This window comes from Schistocerca nitens, chromosome 4 (genome assembly GCF_023898315.1).
Source record: "Schistocerca nitens isolate TAMUIC-IGC-003100 chromosome 4, iqSchNite1.1, whole genome shotgun sequence".
In the NCBI taxonomy this organism is placed as follows: domain Eukaryota; kingdom Metazoa; phylum Arthropoda; class Insecta; order Orthoptera; family Acrididae; genus Schistocerca; species Schistocerca nitens.
This window is the reverse complement of record NC_064617.1, coordinates 977,080,065-977,102,224: the sequence shown is the minus strand read 5'-3', so window position 1 is coordinate 977,102,224 and position 22,160 is coordinate 977,080,065. Positions and strand designations below refer to the sequence as shown.

The following is a 22,160-nucleotide window of genomic DNA, read 5'->3' as shown; positions in this document are numbered from 1 at the left end:
ACCTAACTAACATAAGGACATCACACACTTCCATGCCCGAGGCAGGATTCGAACCTGGGACCGTAGCGGTCGCGCGGTTCCAGACTGTAGCGCCTAGAACCGCTCGGTCACCTCAGCCGGCGCACTTTGCCTTCCGCAGCCTCCTATTTCATTTATTTCTTGGGAGGATATTCTTCCCCTCAAATTTGTCGAACTGTCATCCTCCTACTTTGCTTCTTTTTCCTTCTACACTCCTGGAAATTGAAATAAGAACACCGTGAATTCATTGTCCCAGGAAGGGGAAACTTTATTGACACATTCCTGGGGTCAGATACATCACATGATCACACTGACAGAACCACAGGCACATAGACACAGGCAACAGAGCATGCACAATGTCGGCACTAGTACAGTGTATATCCACCTTTCGCAGCAATGCAGGCTGCTATTCTCCCATGGAGACGATCGTAGAGATGCTGGATGTAGTCCTGTGGAACGGCTTGCCATGCCATTTCCACCTGGCGCCTCAGTTGGACCAGCGTTCGTGCTGGACGTGCAGACCGCGTGAGACGACGCTTCATCCAGTCCCAAACATGCTCAATGGGGGACAGATCCGGAGATCTTGCTGGCCAGGGTAGTTGACTTACACCTTCTAGAGCACGTTGGGTGGCACGGGATACATGCGGACGTGCGTTGTCCTGTTGGAACAGCAAGTTCCCTTGCCGGTCTAGGAATGGTAGAACGATGGGTTCGATGACGGTTTGGATGTACCGTGCACTATTCAGTGTCCCCTCGACGATCACCAGTGGTGTACGGCCAGTGTAGGAGATCGCTCCCCACACCATGGTGCCGGGTGTTGGCCCTGTGTGCCTCGGTCGTATGCAGTCCTGATTGTGGCACTCACCTGCACGCATACGGCCATCATTGGCACCAAGGCAGAAGCGACTCTCATCGCTGAAGACGACACGTCTCCATTCGTCCCTCCATTCACGCCTGTCGCGACACCACTGGAGGCGGGCTGCACGATGTTGGGGCGTGAGCGGAAGACGGCCTAACGGTGTGCGGGACCGTAGCCCAGCTTCATGGAGACGGTTGCGAATGGTCCTCGCCGATACCCCAGGAGCAACAGTGTCCCTAATTTGCTGGGAAGTGGCGGTGCGGTCCCCTACGGCACTGCGTAGGATCCTACGGTCTTGGCGTGCATCCGTGCGTCGCTGCGGTTCGGTCCCAGGTCGACGGGCACGTGCACCTTCCGCCGACCACTGGCGACAACATCGATGTACTGTGGAGACCTCACGCCCCACGTGTTGAGCAATTCGGCGGTACGTCCACCTGGCCTCCCGCATGCCCACTATACGCCCTCGCTCAAAGTCCGTCAACTGCACATACGGTTCACGTCCACGCTGTCGCGGCATGCTACCAGTGTTAAAGACTGCGATGGAGCTCCGTATGCCACGGCAAACTGACTGCCACTGACGGCGGCGGTGCACAAATGCTGCGCAGCTAGCGCCATTCGACGGCCAACACCGCGGTTCCTGGTGTGTCCGCTGTGCCGTGCGTGTGATCATTGCTTGTACAGCCCTCTCGCAGTGTCCGGAGCAAGTATGGTGGGTCTGACACACCGGTGTCAATGTGTTCTTTTTTCCATTTCCAGGAGTGTATTTTCCCACGAATGAAAGTTTTTTACGGGCAGCGCGCCCAGACCCAGAGTTCCGAGCCTGCAGTGAGTTTGTGTTTTGTGTTGCAGCGCCTCCGGACTGCGAGCCGGGCCAGCTGTCGTGCGGCCAGTACGTCTGGAACAAGACCTACTGCATCCCGCCGCACCAGCGCTGCGACATGACCATCGACTGCGTCGACGGCACCGACGAGGCCGAGTGCAGTGAGTACAGCTCTACACACCTCCTAACCTAGAGGCTTTATCCTTTTATTCGAATTCCGTAACCTTGGTAAATGTTTTTTGTTCGAGTTCCATTACTTCCGTGTATTGTTTCCATTTATTCGAGGGGCACAACACCGATGAACAACTTTTTAGTTTCAAGTTCCGTAGCCTTGTTGAAGTCTTTTTCATTGGACTTCAGTAATCACTACTAAGTATTGTCATTCGAGCTACTGTTTGTCCACGATAAGTTGACGATCCTCGCGGTGGCCATCGAGAAGGGCCTTGCCTCCGCATTAATGTTTACAAGGAGTTGTTGACTATGTCTGAAAGAATTGTCAAAATGATGTTCAGTGAAGATCACTGTCACCTGTGTTTGATTCAAGATCATAATCATCATCATCATCATCATCGCTTGACGACGTGTTACTGACGACTGTAAACATAAATCCATTCCATTTCCAATAGAAGTAATAAATGCTGATTGGAAAAATCTAAGTGTAATTAAAAGGCAGGAGTAATTAAAAAGCAATCTCTTGGTGTCAACGAATATTTGGTAATACAATAGACAAGAGATGCGGAAAATTTGCACACGACTTCCTCAGAAAGGTTTTATTGTAAGTTTAAATCTTCTGATTTAAGTTTATTTAGTAGTGTTTCTTGATAACATCAGTATGCACTCCTCTAAAACTGTTTTATCTGTTTGTTAATTTTTGTGTTTTGTCACGATTTTTATTCGTTAATAATAATAATGCAGAAACAGTGGCGACTGGTCTGCTTTTTAAGTACGATTGCCCTTCTGCAGCTAGTACTTGGAGCAAGTTCTTGAAATTAAGTAGCCCCAGCGACTTGAAGAAGTAAACTTTAGAAAGTTTTTGTTTCAATGTTAACACCTCAGCAAGTGCTTACAGAAGTTACTTGCTAGTGGAAAGAAGCCTTTCAAAGCGTGCAGTTATATTTCGCGTCTATGGGCAACTAAACGTTGGCAGTGCTCAGAGACAAATGACTTTCTTTCAACTAGTGCCGATTTCCTCCGTTTCTGGCAGCACCAGCGAAATCGTCGAGTTATCGTGGACAAACAGTACATAATCTTGACCATTTTGTTATTCAAGTTACATAACAGAACGAATTTTTTATTCAAGTTCGATAACTACAATGATCATTTTTATTTGAGTTCCATAATTCAGACGCATTTATGCATTTGTTTTTAAATAGAGTCCCATAACTCGAGTTCCAGAATCTCGACTATTATTTTTTTTGGGGGTGGGGGGGAGGAGAATCCTCTGAAATAAGCGGCTTTTGACAATTGCGGACCCCCTGCATCCCTTCATGCTTGCTGTCCTTCCCGACGGCGATGACATTTTCTAGCAGGATAATTGTCACAAGTGTCATCGTGCTATAGTGGTTTGAGCAGCATGATAGCGAACTCACGTTGTGTCTTGGCCACCAAATGCGCCTGATCTTAGCTCGATGGAACACGCTTGGGTCTTTATCGGGCCCCCAACTTCTCGGACACACACTGCCGGCTAATAATTTATGGGAATTGGGTGACCTGTGTGTTAATATCTGGTGCAACACACCTCCGGAAATCCACCAAGGACTTGTTGGATCCATTACACACAGAATCGCTGCTATATTTGGTTCCAAAGATCGACCAACACGCTATTAAGCTTGTGGTCATAATGTTTGGACCAAATAGTTTTCGTTTACGAGTACGAAAAAGCGCTGAGCGCAGTGTCGTCTGGTAGAAAAGGTCAAGTGCGGAGAGAAAGCTGAGGTTTCCGACCGAGGCCATTCGACTTCGATATAAGTAGGTACTGACATCAGTCGTCGCGCCGAAAGTCTTCATAAGCCTCCTTTACAATGGAGTGAATGGAAGTGAACATGAGCGTTTGCATACAGTCCGCCATTGTTTACCATCGTTCGCCTGTACCTGTGAACAAGTGTTTACATATGAGGTAACGGAAGCGAGCACGGGAGAACGAGTAGATTGTGTCAAACCTAGGCTATAACCGCCAACACGGTAAGCGGGAACGAGCCCAGGTGGTGGCTGGATAGGCACCCGCACTACAAGCTAGGGGAACTGTACCGTAGGCGGCAGCAATTAAGCTTGGAATAGGGGGAAAATCGCACAATAATGGGGCTGGGTGCGTAGTCTGCATTGTTGTCAGATCGCCTTCCCCCTCCTTCCCTCTCTATTCTAGGCCAAAATCTAAATGTATAAAAATGTAAATGTATCTAAAAAGTTGAGGGATTCATTTCAGGTGTGTGTGTGTGTGTGTGTCTGTACATCATGAGTGCAAAGACAGGTAATGTGGCACAGTTCACAAAATAAATTAGAACAACTATTTTGTTCTGGTGGTAGCTATTTTTGGATAATAAATTAGAGGGAGCTTTAGAGATCATCAGTTGTACTAATAAATTCCAGAATGAAAGGTAGGAGACGAGGTACTGGTGGAAGTAAAGCTGTGAGGACGGGTCGTGGCTCGTGCTTGGGTAGCTCAGATGGTAGAGCACTTGCCCGCGAAAGGAGGGTCCCGAGTTCGAGTCTCGGTCCGGCACACAGTTTTGATCTGTCAGCAAGTTTCGTACCATTAAATTACACCCACCATATTTGATAAATCTAGCATACAAGTAGGCTATGCCACCTTTTTCCCACCAATAGGATAACGCATCTCCAATTTTTGAAAATGGTTCAAATGGCTCTGAGCACAATGGTACTTAACATCTGAGGTCATTAGTCCCATAGAACTTAGAACTACTTAAAGCTAACTAACGTAAGGACATCACAAACATCCATGCCCAAGGCAGGATTCGAACCTACTATCGTAGCGGTCGCGCGGTTCCAGACTGAAGCGCCTAGAACCGCTCGGTCAATCCGCCCGGCTCCAGTTTTTGACTTTCCCACCGGTGGTGCGGGAAAAATCTATGACAGACTTTTTTTGGGGTCATAAACTATGGTAATAAATCATAGAGGGGGCATGACAGGTCCTAAATTGTAATAACTGTGTAATTAATTAGAGAAGGCGTGGATGAAAGTGACATATACTAATAAGGCATAAATCTGGCAACCATGCAGGCAGGTTCGTTCCTCCAGCCAATAGGAAATCCAGTTTTTAAATTCCCACCACTCATACCTCACCCAACTGGCCTAGAACCGAGTACCGAACGAGGTGGCGCAGTGGTTAGCGCGCTGGACTCACATTCGGGAGGACGACGGTTCAAATCTGCGTCCGGCCGTCCTGATTTAGATTTTCCGTGATTTCCCTAAATCATCTCAGGCAAATGCCAGGATGGTTATTTTGAAAGGGCACAGCCGATTTCTTTCGTCATCCTCTCCTAATCCGATGGGACAGATGATCTCGCTGTTTGGTCCCCTCCCTCAACTCAACCAACAAACCTAGAATGGACAGAGAGGGGAGAGGAGGGAGGAGATCTGGCAACAATGCAGGATGCTCTCGTAGTCATCCAGCCCCTTTGCTGCTTGAATTTCCCGCTGTTCTGTACCTCGTAGTTGCCCCTTAGTTAGCTATAGTGCAGGGTGCCTAACTAACGTAAGGACATCACACACATGCAGGATTCGAACCTGCGACCGTAGCGGTCGTGCGGTTCCAGACTGTAGCGCCTTTAACCGCTCGGCCACTCCGGCCGGCATCAGCTGTACTAATAAATTCCAGAATGAATTACCTATACTACACTACTGGCCATTAAAATTGCTACAACACGAAGATGACGTGCTACAGACGCGAAATATAACCGACAGGAAGAAGATGCTGTGATATGCAAATTATTAGCTTCTCAGAGCATTCACACAAGGTTGACCGCGGGACTGCTACGGTCGCAGGTTCGAATCCTGCCTCGGGCATGGATGTGTGTGATGTCCTTAGGTTAGTTAGGTTTAAGTAGTTCTAAGTTCTACGGGACTGATGACCACAGAAGTTGTGTCCCATAGTGCTCAGAGCCATATTGAACACAAGGTTGGCGCCGGTGGCGATACCGACAACGTGCTGACATGAGGAAAGTTTCCAACCGATTTCTCATACACAAACAGCAGTTGACCGGCGTTGCCTGGTGAAACGTTGTTGTGATACCTCGTGTAAGGAGGAAAAATGCGTACCATCACGTTTGCGACTTTGATGAAGGTCGTATTGTAGCCTATCGCGATTGCGGTTTATCGTATAGCACCATTGCTGCTCGCGTTGGTCGACATCCAATGACTGTTAGTAGAATATGGAAACGGTGCGTTCAGGAGGGTAATACGAAACGCCGTGCTGGATTCCAACGGCCTCGTATCATTAGCAGTCGAGATGACAGTCATCTTGTCCGCATGGCTGTAACGGATCGGGCAGCCACGTCTCGATCCCTGAGTCAACAGATGGGGACGTTTGCAAGACAACAAGCGTCTGCACGAACAGTTCGACGACGTTTGCAGCAGCACGGACTATCAGCTCGGGGACCATGGCTGCGGTTACCCTTGACGGTGCGTCACAGACAGGAGCGCCTGCGATGGTGTACTCAACGACGAACCTGGGTGCACGAATGGCAAAACGTCCTTTTTTCGGATGAATCCAGGTTGTGTTTACAGCATCATGATGGTCGCACCCGTGTTTTGCGACATCGCGGTGAACGCGCACTGGAAGCGTGTATTCGTCATCGCCATACTGGCGTATCAACCGGCGTGATGGTATGGGGTGCCATTCGTTACACGTCTCGGTCACCTCTTGTTCGCATTGACGGAACTTTGAGTAGTGGACGTTACAGTTCAGATGTGTTACGACCCGTGGCTCTACCCTTCATTCGATCCCTGCGAAACCCTACATTTCAGCAGGATAACGCACGACCGCATGTTGCAGGTCCTGTACGGGCCTTTCTGGATACAGAAAATGTTCGACTGTTGCCCTGGCCAGCACATTCTCCAGATCTCTCACCGATTGGAAACGTCTGGGCAATGGTGGCCGAGCAACTGGTTCGTCACAATACGCCAGTCACTACTGTGGTATCGTGTTGAAGCTGCATGGGCAGCTGTACCTGTACACGCCATCCAAGCTCTGTTTGACTCAATGCCCAGGCGTATTATTACGGCCAGAGGTGGTTGTTGTGGGTACTGATTTCTCAGGATCAATGCACCCAAACTGAGTGAAAATGTAATGACATGTCAGTTCTAGTATAATATGTTTGTCCAATGAATACCCGTTTATCATCTGCACCTCTTCGTAGTGTAGCAATTTTAATGGCCAGTAGTTTACTAGTGCATACACGGTGCCGATTAGGAGACTGCCGTGCGAGTGCGGAGTGGGCTGTAGTATCTTCGGTGGTGTGACCACTGTGTGCGACGGACCTCTTCCGGGTAGGGCCAGCCCCAAGTGGCCACTTGCCGACGCCAGGGGCCCCGTGCTGTCTGCGGCAGCTGTCCGCCAGCCTTTGTCGGCAAGACGGCGGCCGATCAGATTCGCACAGCAGCCACTTGCCGAGATCCCGTCGGGTCGCGACCCGCGAATTGGCCGCGAGGCGCGAGCGGCGGCGGCGGCGCGGCGCTCCACCCAGTGCGCCTTCGCCAGCCGATGCGACCAGAGGCCAGCTACAGGCCGCACCTGCTCCGGAGGACCCCCGCCAGCCCGCCATGGGCCCCAAGCGACTCTCCAGCAGGCGGGCGCAGCTCTACGTGGCCGCCGCCGCGCTCTTCTTCACCTCCTGCGCCCTGCTCTCCACCGTCTACTTCCGGGATCTGCAGCAGCGTGAGTCCTGCATACCCGACACGGAGCGAGTACCACCTTCCTGAGAACGGTGGCGTTGCGATCACTCCCTCTACTCGTCGACTCGTTCCCTCTCACTGAAACTTGCAGGAGTGTAAAGCCGTGGCTTAGCACGGGAATTGAGTTCACTATCTGGCTGTTGTACTGTAGTACCGACTGTGTGAAAATTACCGACACTCGAGATCATATGGTCACGAGCTGTATTTTGTGAGACTGTGGAAGACGGGGTGTGTGTGCAGTGTATACAACTGCATATTGTTCGCCGCTCGTGGTCTTTCGGTACCGTTCTCGATTTCCGCGCACGGGGTCCCGGGTTCGATTCCCGGAGGGGTCAGGGATTTTCTCTGCCTCGTGATGACTGGGTGTTGTGTGTCTTTCTTCATCATTGACTCGCAAGTCGCCGAAGTGGCGTCAGCTAAAAAGGCCTTCCACTTTCGGCGGCCGAACACCCCGCGTGGGGTCTCCCGGCCAACAATCCCGTACGATCATTACATTTCGACTGCAAATCTCTACATCAGAGGAGGAGTCATGTCTGGAAAAAGTCCGATGACATAGCCTACATTTCAGAGGGAAAACAGACAAAATTCGTCCAATCAAAACAAATAATAAATTTACAGCGGTCTTCGAATTTCTTTATATATAAGCATACACACACACAAAAAGTCAGTATAAATTTGAAAACTTAATAAACCACGGAATAATGTAGATAGAGAGGTAAAAATTGACACACATTCTTCGAATGTCATGGGGTTTTTTTAGAACCCAAAAAAAAGAAAAGAAAAGTATTGCTAGACGCGTGAAACATCTCTTGCGCGCGTCATTTCGTGATGATCGTGTGCTCAGCCGCCACTTTCGTCATTCTTGGCCTCCCATGTCCCCATACCTCAGTCCCTGCGATTATTGGCTTTGGGGTTACCTGAAGTCGCAAGTGTATCGTGATCGACCGACATCTCTAGGGATCCCGAAAGACAACATCCGACGCCAACGCCTCACCATAACTCCGGACATGCTTTACAGTGCTGTTCACAACATTATTCCTCGACTACAGCTATTGTTGACAAATGATGGTGGACATATTGAGCATCTCCTGTAAAGAACATCATCTTTGCTTTGTCTTACATTGTTATGCTAATTATTGCTAATCTGATCAGATGAAGCGCCATCTGTCAGACATTTTTTGAACGTTTGTAGTTTTTTTGGTTCTAATAAAACCCCATGTCATTCCAAGCATGTGTGTCAATTTGTACCTCTCTATCTACATTATTCCGTGATTTATTCAGTTTTCAAATTTATACTGACTTTTTGATCACCCTGTATATACAGGGTGGTTTATTCATCGTGACTGGGCCAATATCTCACGAAATAAGCGTTACACGAGAAAACTACAAAGAATGAAACTTGTCTAGCTTGAAGGGGGAAACCAGATGGCGCTATGGTTGGCCCTCTAGATGGCGCTGCCATAGGTCAAATGCATATCAACTGCTTTTTTAAAAATAGGAATCCCCATTTTTTTATTACATATTCGTGTAGTACGTAAAGAAATATGAATGTTTTACTTGGACCGCTCACGTAATGGCTTACTGATGTGGAAAGATCGGCCGTCTCCAGCCGATCACTGTCTTCGGCGGAATCCACCTATATCGGAGCCACTGCGATCGCAGCCTTACGCGCTGACGAACGCAATACATCTGCATCTACATATATACTCCGCTAGCCACCAAGCGGTGTGTGGCGGAGGGCACAATTCGCGCCAAAGTCATATTTCCCCCCTCTGTTCCACTCGCGGATCGCGCGAGGGAAAAACGACTGTCTCAACGCCTCAATACGAGCTCTTATTTCCCTTATCTTTGAATGGTGATCATTGCGCGATGTGAAAGTTGGTGGTAATAATATATGCTCTACATCGTCGGTGAAGATCGGATTTCGGAATTTAGTGAGCAGCCCCTTCTGTTTAGCGCGCCGTCTATCTGCAAGTGTGTCCCACTTCAAACTTTCTGTGAGATTTGTAACGCTCTCGCGATGGCTAAATGTATCAGTCACGAATCTTGCCGCTCAATCTCTTGAATGAGACACAACTGGTAAGGGTCCCATACAGACGAACAATAATTCCAAGACTGGACGAACTAACGTATTGTAAGCTATTTCCTTCGTTGAAGGACTGCATCGCTTCAGGGTTCTATCAATAAACCGCAATGTAGAGTTCGCCTTACCCGTTACTTGTGTAATCTGATCATTCCATTTGAGATCTCGATTAGTCACATCGAGATACTTGACGGACGTTACCGCTTCCAAAGACTGGGCATTTATTTTGTACTCGTACATTAATGGGGATTTTCGCCTTGTTATACGCAGTAGGTTACACTTACTAATATTGAGAGATAACTGCCAGTCATTACACCAATTACATCACGCATTTACTTTCTGCAAATCCTCATTGATTTGTTCACAACTTTCTTGCGATATTACCTTCATGTAGATTAGATTAGTACTTGTTCCATAGATCATGAATACGACACTTCGTAATGATGTGGAACGTGTCAGGTTAATAAAAGGTGTCTATACAAGATATTACATTAGACAAAATATTACATGACACTCAATTTTCTTTTTTTTTTGGAGGTTGAGGAATTACCCACTTACTATATCCAAAAATTCATCTAATGAGTAGAAGGAGTTGCCATTAAGAAATTCTTTTAATTTCCTTTTAGATGCTATTTGGCTATCTGTCAGACTTTTGATGCTATTAGGTAACTGACCTAAGACTTTCGTGGCAGCATAATTTACCCCCTTCTGATCCAAAGTTAGATCTAACCTTGAGTAGTGAAGATCATCCTTTCTCCTAGTGTTGTAGCCATGTACACTGCTATTACTTTTGAATTCGTTCGGATTGTTAATAACAAATTTCATAAGTGAATATATATATATTGCGAGGCTACAGTGAAGATTTCTAGCTCGTTAAATAAGTGTCTGCAGGATGGCCTTGGATGAACTCCAGCAATTATTCTGATTACACACTTTTGTGCAATGAACACTCTTTTACTCAATGATGAGTTGCCCCAGAATATGATGCCATACGAAAGCAGAGAATGAAAATAGGCGTGGTAAGCTAATTTACTCAGATATATATCGCCAAAATTTGCAATGACCCTAATAGCATAAGTAGCTGAACTCAAACGTTTCAGCATATCCTCAATGTGTTTTTTCCAGTTCAACCCCTCATCAATGCATACACCTATAAATTTTGAATATTCTACCTTAGCTACCGATTTCTGATCGAAGTCTATATTTATTAATGGGGTCATTCCATTTACTGTGTGGAACTGTATGTACTGTGTTTTGTCAAAGTTTAATGAGAGCCCATTTGCAGAGAACCACTTAATGATTTTCTGAAAAACATCGTTTACAATTTCACCACTTAATTCTTGTCTGTCGGGTGTGATAGCTATACTTGTATCATCGGCAAACAGTCTAAGGCCGCTGTCAATACCATCAACCAGATCGCTTATGTAAATCGTAAAAAGCAGAGGACCTATTACGCTGCCCTGGGGCACACCTGAAGTTACGCTTGTTTCTGTTCAAGTCACCCCGTACAGTGACTGACGTAACGTGACCTTCAAAGTCGCCTTCCCCAACCACACAAGCGATACGAAGCTACAAGCATTTGTTTATTTTTAATAGGCAGTCAGAGGCTAATTTACGAATAGTGGTCGTGTTGTGTCCTGTTTGGTTGCGTGTGAGCTCGGGGTGTGACGGCTGGTTTTGCACACAGCGTACCGGAAGTGCCAGCAAGACGACTTCCGGTGCCGCTACGACGGTGACTCGGGCGGCCCGTGCATCCCGCGCGAGAAGCGCTGCAATGGCTACTACGACTGCCGCAACCACCGCGACGAGATGGGCTGCCCGAACGCGGGCCGCGCCTGCGAGCTGGACCACTTCCGCTGCGCCAACGGCCAGCGCTGCATCGAGGGCTACCAGCGCTGCGATCACCGCAAGGACTGCTCCGACAACAGCGACGAGGAGAACTGCGGTCAGTGCGCATGCGCGCTCTTCCTTTGTCTCAGCCTCCCGACTCCTTACCTAAAAGGCCGGTATTACACTATGGCCGCTATTACACTATAAAATTTCTTTGTCAAAGATATTTATGGTGTAATAGGGAACTTTGTCAAATGTCGTCCAATATTTGATCAAATCTAGGGCCTCGCTGTAGATTTGATCAAAGAAGTCACTTGTCTTCTGTTCACTGCAATGTGACATGTTACCACACTGAGCGCTAGCATCGCTGCATTCTGTCGTCTGTAGTGTTTTTATAAACGTTGCCGGTAAATACAATTGGTGTGTGCCGACAACTACAAAATTAATAGAGATGTATGAAGCTGATGAGGCGCTTTACAACGTGAGGCACGCTGAATACAAAAATAGATTACGAAGATTGGAGACCTGACCTAACCTAACCTAACCCTCATCTGTAATGTGTTACAGTGAGCCTGTCTTCTGCAGAAGTAGCAGTTCTTAAGTGAATATTGTTCTTTATGATATGAGGACACACTTCATTGAGCACATACAGAAATATATGCTCATCCATTCTTAAGTAATTGATGTGCGACTTGACGTCCGCCACTATAAGCTCACGTAAAAAGTTTTGTTGAATGCTTTTATCGTGTCGTCGTAAAACCCACGGCTTCACCCAGGTATGTTTCCTTTTTTTCCCCGCTTCTCTTCCGCATGTGCACACAGTGCAATTGTGGTACATGCAACTACTGCAGTTAATATCAAGTTGTTGTTGTCAGCCATCTTGAATTTTGACGAAAAAATGATGACAGTGTAATACCCCTTCTAGTGCTACCTCAAAGATCTTTGTCAAATATATTTGACGGAATATTTGATCACATCTTTGATCAAATCCTAGACAAAGAAATTTGATAGTGTAATACTGGCCTATCGTATTTCTATGTCAAAGTTCACACGTCAAATATTTATGTCAAAGAAATTTGATAGTGTAATGGGGATCTTTGTCAAATCTCCCCTTTCGTCAAAGAAATGTGACCAAATCTAGAGCGTCGTCGTGGATTTGACAATAAAAGTCGTTCGTCTGCTGTTCGCTACAATGTGAAATGTATCCGCTTGAAGCGCTGGCGTCGCTCAGCTATTTATCGTCTTTGTATTGTGTTAGTAAAAATGGCTTCAAAGTTTAGGTGGTGTGTTCCTTCGACTCTTTTTAATAACCTTGCTTCGACTGGGGTAGGGAGTGTGCAAGGGGCACAATGCATGCCATTAATCTTGTACTGCAGGCGACTTCATATCCATAATCACAGCAACGTACATCTGGAAACATCCAGGCAGCTTTTCGGCAAGACGGAGTAGAGGAGGTGGTCACACAATAAAATATTTTTTTTCTTAGCATTCCATTCTACTTTGCCCGTTTTTGAACTCTAGAGCGCCACATCAGAGATCTTTGTCAAAGAAATTTGACGAACATTTGATCATATTTCTTTGTGGGAAAAAAAAACAAAAAAAAAATACGGTAGTGCAATACCGGCCTAACATACCGCGAGCTGATCAAAAGTATCCGGACACCCTATGTAATGCGGAGTTGACCGCTAGATACCACAAGAGACGAGTCTGCCAGCATAAAAAAAGGTAGAGAGGATTGTGTTGTCAATCACGGGGGTGAAACTCATATAGGGATTTCCGGTAGCACGACCTCGGTTCGCTACCAGGCCACTTGGAGCGCTGCAGGTTTACGAATCCTTCAGCATTTCGTTTTCTTATTGGTTAATTTAAAGTTTTCCATTTTTGTTTTAGTTTCGTCGTAAAGAAAAGCTGGTTTCATCGCATTGTGCTTCTGTTAACTTCTTGTGTGTATTTCACTCTGAACTGCATTGTAAATATGTTGCTTGTATTTTGCTTGATTTTTGCTTGCATCCGTAATCTAGGGTGGAGTAAATGATCCCATATTTGTTTCTCTGTCATATAAAACAGAAGCTGGTTTAATCGCATGGTGTTCTTTGGACTTATATTTGTTACTGCTTACGAGTCCATGCAGGAACTGTTAGATTTAAATCCATTGCAAATATATTGCCTTTATTCTGCGTCATTTCTGTTGTATCCGTTTTCTATGCTTTCTACCGAGCGAGGTGACGCAGTGGTTAGTACACTGGAATTGCATTCGAGAGGACGACGGTTCAAACCCGCGTCCGGCCAACATGATTTAGTTTTTCCGTGATTTCCCTAAATCACTTCAGGAAAATGCCAGGATGGTTCCTTTGAAAGGGCGTGGCCGATTTCCTTCCCCTTACTTCCCTAATCCGAGCTTGTGCTCCATTTCTAACGACCTCGTTGTCGACGGGATGTTTAACGCAAATCTCCTCCTCCTCCTCCTTCTAAACTTTCTCACATTTGATGAAGAACTCCATATTAGTTGCTTTTGAAAGAATTGCTATTCAGATTTTTTGCATCTTGTCACGAAATTGTGTTGCATCTTGCTACTGAGTGTCATGCATTTCACAGTTTTTAGCAGAGCATGGATGTTGATGTAAATGAGTCTGCTTTGTAGTCTTTGTGACTACACCATTCCTTCTTGCAGATACTAAAAATGCTGCAGTAGTTACATGTTATTAACAGCTACTACAGACTGTACATTTTAGAAGAAATCAATTTACTAGAATCATCGTCTGCCTCCAATGAAAATTTTGGAGGTCTCCATTAAAGTCGAGAAAGTACGAATGCGTACAAAAGTACTTACAACTCATTTAAATCGAGCAATTCACACTAGGAGTCGTAAGCAGTAATAAACAGAATACCATGCAACAAAACTAACTTATGTTTTGTACGAAACAAAAACAAATATGGAATCAATTACTCCATCCAATACCGTATTACGGATACTAGCAGAAATCAAGAAAAATAGAAGGAACATACTTACAGTGCAATACACACAAGAAGATTGTAATCAATAATAGAGTGCGATGACGCAAGCCTCGGTGTCATGTCGTGTCAAATGATTTTTAGGTTTTAACAAGTGCTAAAGTGCAATTACTTCCACTTGATAATGACCAAACTGTTGAAATTGTAATATTAGGTTTTACAAATAAATAATTTTACTGTGAAAAGGTGACCATGATATATAAAATATTTATCTTAGCTTTTGGTTGAGGTTTCTCGAATATATTAGTTTGTAAGGTCACAAAAACCTTTCCAAGTACACAAGTTACCACCAGACTACGAGGCCTGCCCATAAAGTACGAGGGTCATTCAATAATTCTAGAGATAAATTGGTCTGGGGAAAAACTGTTAGTAGGGCAAGTTTGGTACTTTTATGGCTTCAAGTTGGCATCACTGGAATGAGCCCTGATCAGCTGATGTATCTACATTGTTTTGTTTATAACCTCAAAAATACAATCCAATATGGCGAGTCCGCTTGAAACGTCCATATTGGTTGAACAACGTTCACTTATTCGTTGACCGATGGCCTTTGTAGTCTGGTCCCTTCAACCTCCACAAACCAACCAACCAACCAACGTACTCGTTTTTTACTTGCTGAAAGCGAGAAACTAGTGAAAATATACTGTAGAATATCTAAAGTTTATGGTGAAGGTTGTATGAAATGCCGGCCGTGGTGGCCGAGCGGTTCTAGGCGCTACAGTCTGTTAGTACTGGTACAGTTCATAACATTGTATATAACTAGCTGAAGTACCGCAAGACATGTGGAAGATGTGTCCCAAAGGAGTTGACGCGGCTGCACAAGGAAACAAAAGTTGAGAGTGTGCACAGAACAAAAGGAACGTTATGAAAGAGAAGGCGAGCTCTTCCTCAACAAAATTTTAACTTGTGATGAAACTTAACTATTATGAGCCAGAATCAAAAAGAAGCACACCAACTCACATGTCAATAAAAAATTCAAAACCCTAGTATCAGTAGGAAAAGTCATGTTGACGGTGTTTTGGGATGCTGAAGGTCCAGCTTTTTTCTGATTATCTCGAAGAGCAGCGTACAATGAACAGCCAATACTACTCGGATTTACTTTTAAACGAGGTGAAGCCAGCCGTGAGAGAGATGCCCTCGATCTCAGAGGAGAGGTGTGATTCTCCAGCAAGACAACGCACGTCCTCATATTGGTCAACTAACCCTTGAAATCATCGACAAAATGGGCTGGGAAGTACTGCCTCATCCCCCTTACAGTCCTGATTTAGCACCTAGTGATTTCCATTTGTTTGGTGCTCTGAAGGAGGTATTACGTGGGAAGACGTTTCAGGACAACGAGGGCGTGAAGAAGTTTGTGGGAAATTGGTTCAAACATTTGCAGTGGGAATAAAAAAGCTTGTAGCCCGTTGGAACAAGTGCATAAATGTTCAAGGGGATGACGTTGAAAAGTATAAAAAATTTAGTTTTGTAAAAATAAACGCTGTTTTCTCCGGAACGGTTTGTCTCTTTAATTATTGAATGACCCTCGTATAAATGAAAAATATTATCAACTAATACTCTTATTGCACAAAGCTACATGGGTTTTTGTGCCATATATACCCATATTCGTATTTCACCAGCGGGACACAATGGGCGCTGATGTTGTTCCCCTCTGCATATCGTAACACGGTCCATGCACTTCTTATAATTTGGTGTTCTGCGTTGTCAGTAGAGAAGCAGTAACAAAATTATTGATGGGTCAGGGCAGCTCAGGTACTTCGAATGCGAAGTAGTCACTGGATGTCACGTGAGTAACAAATCCATGTGGGACATGCCTAAAACTGCCCAGTCGGCTGTTGGCTATGTGATGATGTCACAGTGAAGTGTAAACGCGAAGTAACAGCCACAGCTAAACCAAAGAAGCCGCGCGTCATGTACTGGATGGGCAGGTTCAAAATGGCTCTGAGCACTATGGGACTTAACATCTATGGTCATCAGTCCCCTAGAACTTAGAACTACTTAAACCTAACTAACCTAAGGACATCACACAACACCGGATGGGCAGGGACCGTCGAGCATTGCTGAGGGTGGTTAAAAAAGTCAGCATGAAATCTGCAGAAGGAACGATGATATTCCGGCAGTAATGCCTGCAGTGTGTACTCATCGGTGGCAATTTCTGGTAGAATTAATTGTCTGAGACCCGCATATCGAACATAACCTTCTGTTAATTCGGAGTTTTGAAATAATTTTGCGTGGAAAAGAATGTTGGCTATCGCCGTGACATAAAAGTTGCCTCAGTTAGTAGTAATCCCTCCGCAACTGAGTTTTAAGACCCTGGATTTGCTTTCGGGAGTATGACATTTCATACCCAGCTACACAGATTTACGTATTCCGAGTTTCGAGGCAAATGTTGCAATCGTTCCTTACAAAAGGAAACTGTCGATTTCCTTCCACACTCTTTCCAAATTCGAACCTGTGCTCTGTCTCCAGTATCATCGCCATTTATCAAACCTTGTAACCTAACATTCCTTCCCTTTTTTTTCCAGTGCTGATCACGACTCTACGTGTTTTTGTTTGCTGACGTTAGTACCAGTCTGGGCCTCAATGGAAAGAGACAATCATTATAAAAGAAATTTATTTATTACGGCTTGTGTGTTCGTTTTCTCATAGTTAATATCATACTCTTTGTTGCTGATTTATATGTGTGTGTCTTTATTTTTCACAGATTTCCCGCCGTGCCATAAGAGTCAGTTTAGATGCGCAAACGCATTGTGCATACCGGCTTCGTTCCACTGCGATGGGTATAGGGACTGCATTGATGGTAGTGACGAGCAGAATTGTACGGCAATAGCATGCCCAGAGAACAAATTCCTGTGCCCGAAAGGTGGCCCTGACGGCGCGCCACGTTGTATTTCGAGATCACAACTGTGTGATGGCAAAAACGACTGCGAAGATGGTGCCGATGAAGAAACAGCCTGCTGTAAGTTCCAAGTTAATAACACTGCATTTATTAAAGTCTCACCAAACAAAATCTGTAATAATACGCAATACAGTTGGTTTTTGTAATACTCAGTTTCACATATCGATAGTCAAATTTCGTGGGTCACGAAATTGAGCGTCGGTGCGCTACTATTCGATTCTGTGCGTTAAGTTTCATTGTTGTTCCTGTAAGTTTTGTTGCATAGTGATAGTACTTCTCTCTCAGTTTTTGTTAAATACTGCATGTTTGTTTCGCCTTGTTGATTCTTTTATTACACTTCAGTGTAATGATATTGCTGCCTCCTTCTGTAGACCATTAATAATTACAATAGAACTACGAAGCGCCAAAGTAAATATTGAGGGCGTTTAGTGTTTATAAAGCGAAGAGAATGGAGAAGTGATTTTGAGAACACATTTACTTCCATACTGAGAAGAAAACAGACGTAGTTAAAAATGTTTAGAAGTGTTAGTTTAAATAGCATTTATTTTTTAAATGATTTATTTAGCATCCTTGTATCTCATCATTATAAAATGATGTATGATTTGTCATCCATAATTTTTCAGTACGTATATCGGAATTGTAGTTTTTTGGTGCTAGAACAGATACTGTTTGTGATACTTGTCTGCTAGAGTAGTAAAAATTTCATTAGAAATGAACATTGATTTGATTTATTATTGGTCCTGTAGATCATAAAATTTGTACAGCAAAGCACATCATGATATAGGACAAAACATGAAATAATGAAGAAGCTTAAAAGTGTACATCTTCAAGATAGTTGGGGGAAAAAGACATTACAAGATAAGGTGGGTGTGGAACGGCTCCTGAGAGAGGTTTGCAGGATTAACTAGTAAGAAAGTAAACATACACCATGAATGAAAGATGTAAAGCCACAAAACATAGGCAAACATTGCTGCTGGCAGTAAATTAGAATGAAAATTGTGTAGTACAGCCTCTCCCTTTATGCTGCTCAGAGCATGTTTGTGATTTGGACAGTAACTGAATTCAAGCCACCCTTGATGTGGAGATCATGGACTGACCAGAAAACCCTTTCTCCAAGCATTTGTTATAAAAAAAATCTTTTCTTTACATTCATAATCACTCCTTTTAAAGACTCTCATATGCTATCAGTTTATTCATAAGAAAAGTTTTCTCTACCCAACAGAATTTTATTGATCCAACAGTGGGAAACCACTGCATATTACAGTAAATTTCAGAGGGCAGTTTTTATGTGATTTTTATTCTGGCAAATCTTAAAGTAATTTGCACAAGAAAAACTTTCACCATTTTCCATGTTAAGTATTTACTTTTTAAATTCCACCTTAGATGGGTTGACACAAAAAGAGTTCTTTGATAATAGTGAGTGAAAGTAATCCCTTCGACTACCCCAGAGAACAAGCATTATAGATGAAGCAACTAAGAACGAGAAACAGGCGCAATCATACAATAGGTTATTTCAATGACAGGGATGCTGTGCAAAGAAATCTTATCTGTGTAGGAGCTGATATGAAGGGGTTTGTAGATGATCACAATGATAAATTGGTTTGTGAAGAACCCAAGAACTTCAAAAAATGAGAGAGAGAGAGAATGCAAATGAGAGTGTATTCACCTATATGGGAGTACAAATAATATTAAACAGTGCTTAGGTAGCAATAACAATTCAGTAAATTTTGCTGAGGGAAGACAGTATTCATGTTTAAATGTCATCATAAAAGAGATGATAATAGACAATGAGATTTTCCAATAAGAATGTACTGGGAGCACAGTATTCATCATCTCCTCTTTATAATCATGGGTTAGAGGAGGCCTATATGACCAGGATAAAAAGATCACAGTGTGCACTCTTACCATCAGAATATGTAGTGTACAAAGTTCTTCGACATATAATGTAAAAATACAGTACAAGATCAAAAGTAATATGATCTATTTACTCTGCTATCAGTGTTAATAGAAATGATTTAGGACATATGAGTGCATAGTTTCACGACGATATGCACTAATAAAGGTTTCTCGGGCTTCCAGCTGCATCAAGTGGTTTAGAAGCCCCGAGTTTTCTGTGTCTCAATAACAGGAAAGATAAGCTGGCTCCTAAAGAAGCATAGAATCGATTCGGTCTTCAGGGCTTCAGCAAAAATTCGACAACTCTTGAGGCCTGTGAAAGATGACATAGGCCTCAGAACACCAGGAGTATATGTAATACAGCATGGGTGTGGACGGTTCTATGTCGGACAGACTGTGCGTACCATTGAACAGCACTGTGTAGAACACAAGAGATGTTCTCCTCTACGGTACCCAGAGAAATCAGCGAAAGCGCGGTCATCGTATTGCATTCAATGAGACATCTATTATCTCACAAACTAACTGTTTTTGGAATAGCCTACTAAAAGAAGCCATCGAAATAAAAATTTGTGACAACACACTCAATAAAGACAGCGGCCTGCAGCAAAGCACAGTGTGGGACCTTTGGCCATTGGAAGGTTGAAGTGTGCGCGGCGGCTGCACAACGCAAACTTTACTATACACGGTGTCGGAGCAGGTACCAGTGATACGGAAGGCAGCGTGGCTGTGTAAGGACGGCAGCAGCAACCAGAAGACAGTCACCACTTGACAATGGCCGAGGAGTACTCGACCGAAAGCTTGTGGATTTTAAACCACTTGGACTCAGCTGGAAACCCAAGAAACCTTTATTAGTAAATGATTTAGGAGTCTGCACGTAAGTTATCCTATATTTGTTGACTTACCTAGGCAGCAAATTGGCACAGTTCGGTAGTACTGCAATATGAAACGTGCTTGATATGATAGTTTTCAGTACCATCAGTGAGGCAGCACTGTAATATTGGTGGAGTATTTCAGATTGTCCATTGGAGAATTTCTGAAATCTTGAAGCAATATTTTTTCCTCATCTGATTACTTCTGTTGTTATTGTCTTTATTTTTTAATTTCTTTTATGCTCTCACTATAAATATGTAAATCTGTTTGTTATTTAGCTACAAACAGTTGTCCAGCTTTGGGATGTGAGTACAAATGTCAAGCCTCATTGACTGGTGGGAGCTGTTACTGCCCTGAAGGAAGAAGTTTAGCTAACGACAGCAGAACTTGTGTTGGTAAGCTTTACTGTTATGTACTTATTTATATATTTGTTTTACAGTGGTGGCTAATTATTTATGTATTTATTTTACAGTGGTGGTTAGCTGTGTGTTTCTGTTTGAAAAGTGAAAGGAAATGTGTATAATGTGCAGGAACTGGTCAAAACAAATATTACATGACACTATTCTGTTTGCGCCATTACTGAAAATGTATTTGGCTTACTTTCAATATCTCGCTTACTGCCACTTTCAAACTATCCTCATTTGTAAAGGCCGCATAATGGAAGATACAAACAGTACAAATACTAGTATGAAATTAAAAAACTGTGTAAGCAATGCATTTTGCACACTTTGACGCAACTTTAAAGGGAACCATTCTTGGGATGAGCAGTGTCAAACTACCCTATTTCTGGCATATGTTTTTGGGAATCTCAATTGTCTCTGATAAAATTTGACATTTTATTTCCAGTAAGTGGCTCTCAAGATGGGAATTCAATCTGGTACAATGAGATACACCAATGAGATAGAACATTATGACCATTGCCCGCCCCCCCATGAGATTAAATGCCAGCTGGTGCTTCTGTGGACACATGTCGAGATAAGGATAGCATATAAATGTGGCAGAGCCACATTGAGAATCATACTAGTGATGGTACCTGCTGCAAGTGGAGAAATCCACTGACATAAATGACTTTGAGAAATCCCAAATTGTTATTGCCTGGGATTGAGCAGCTCAGAAATGGTTAAACTTTGAGAAATCCCAAATTGTTATTGCCTGGGATTGAGCAGCTCAGAAATGGTTAAACTGGTCAGCTGTTCGCATGATACTGACCACCTGCAGATAGTGGTTGAAGGACACTGAAACCATGAGTAGGTTATGAGGTGTTAGATGTCCATGGTTCATCACAGGATGTGGACATCTGATGCATGCCCACTCAGTAAAGCAGGATAACCAATGATTCACGGCAGACCTGACAACAGAGCATGTTGCTGGTACAGGCACAAGTGTTTCAGAGCACATTATTTAGTGCATGGGTGAATATGGCGTCCTGTAGCAGATAAACCCTAGATGTTCCCATGCTGACCCAATGCCATCACCAATTAAGATTACAGTGAGCCTGGGACCGTCAAGATTGGACTGTGGGTCAATGGAAACATGTGATCTGGTAGAGTGAATCACATTTCATGTAACTCCAGGTGCATGGCCGTGTCCAGATAAACTGTTATTGTCATGAACAGATGCTTGAAACATGCACCACAGCATGAATGCAGGGTGGGGACAGTATTATGTTACATGCATTCTGTCCTGTAATTCCAGAAGAAAAGCTACAAAGTGTAATGGCTGGGGAGAGTAGTGGCCATAGAAAAGTCTTGTTCTGCCCAATCTAGTAGCCGGGAAATTTACTATTCAATAAATTGTAAACAGCTATAGTTCACTGGGGATGCATCAGTTAATCTTATGCTGTGGATTCCATCATGAAGGAAAAGCTTCAGAAAAATTGAATAGTGTTTACATTTATGTTTTATCGAACACTGGTTTTATTGACCTGGAGATACGCAGGTAGCTGCAGCATTTCTGATTTCTGAAA

The 22,160-nt window shown here is 44.0% G+C and overlaps 1 protein-coding gene across 1 annotated transcript in view; it reads left to right on the top strand.

The window, feature by feature from the left end:
* The window catches only part of LOC126253678 (low-density lipoprotein receptor-related protein 2), a 215,470-nt gene that overhangs the window by 42,511 nt on the left and 150,799 nt on the right, over positions 1-22,160 (top strand). Inside the window, exons 2-5 of the mRNA XM_049955201.1 lie at positions 1,727-1,858; positions 11,378-11,635; positions 17,234-17,488; positions 20,473-20,589. Coding sequence (XP_049811158.1) covers positions 1,727-1,858; positions 11,378-11,635; positions 17,234-17,488; positions 20,473-20,589 — 762 coding nt within the window. The remainder of the gene's footprint in view (positions 1-1,726; positions 1,859-11,377; positions 11,636-17,233; positions 17,489-20,472; positions 20,590-22,160) is intronic.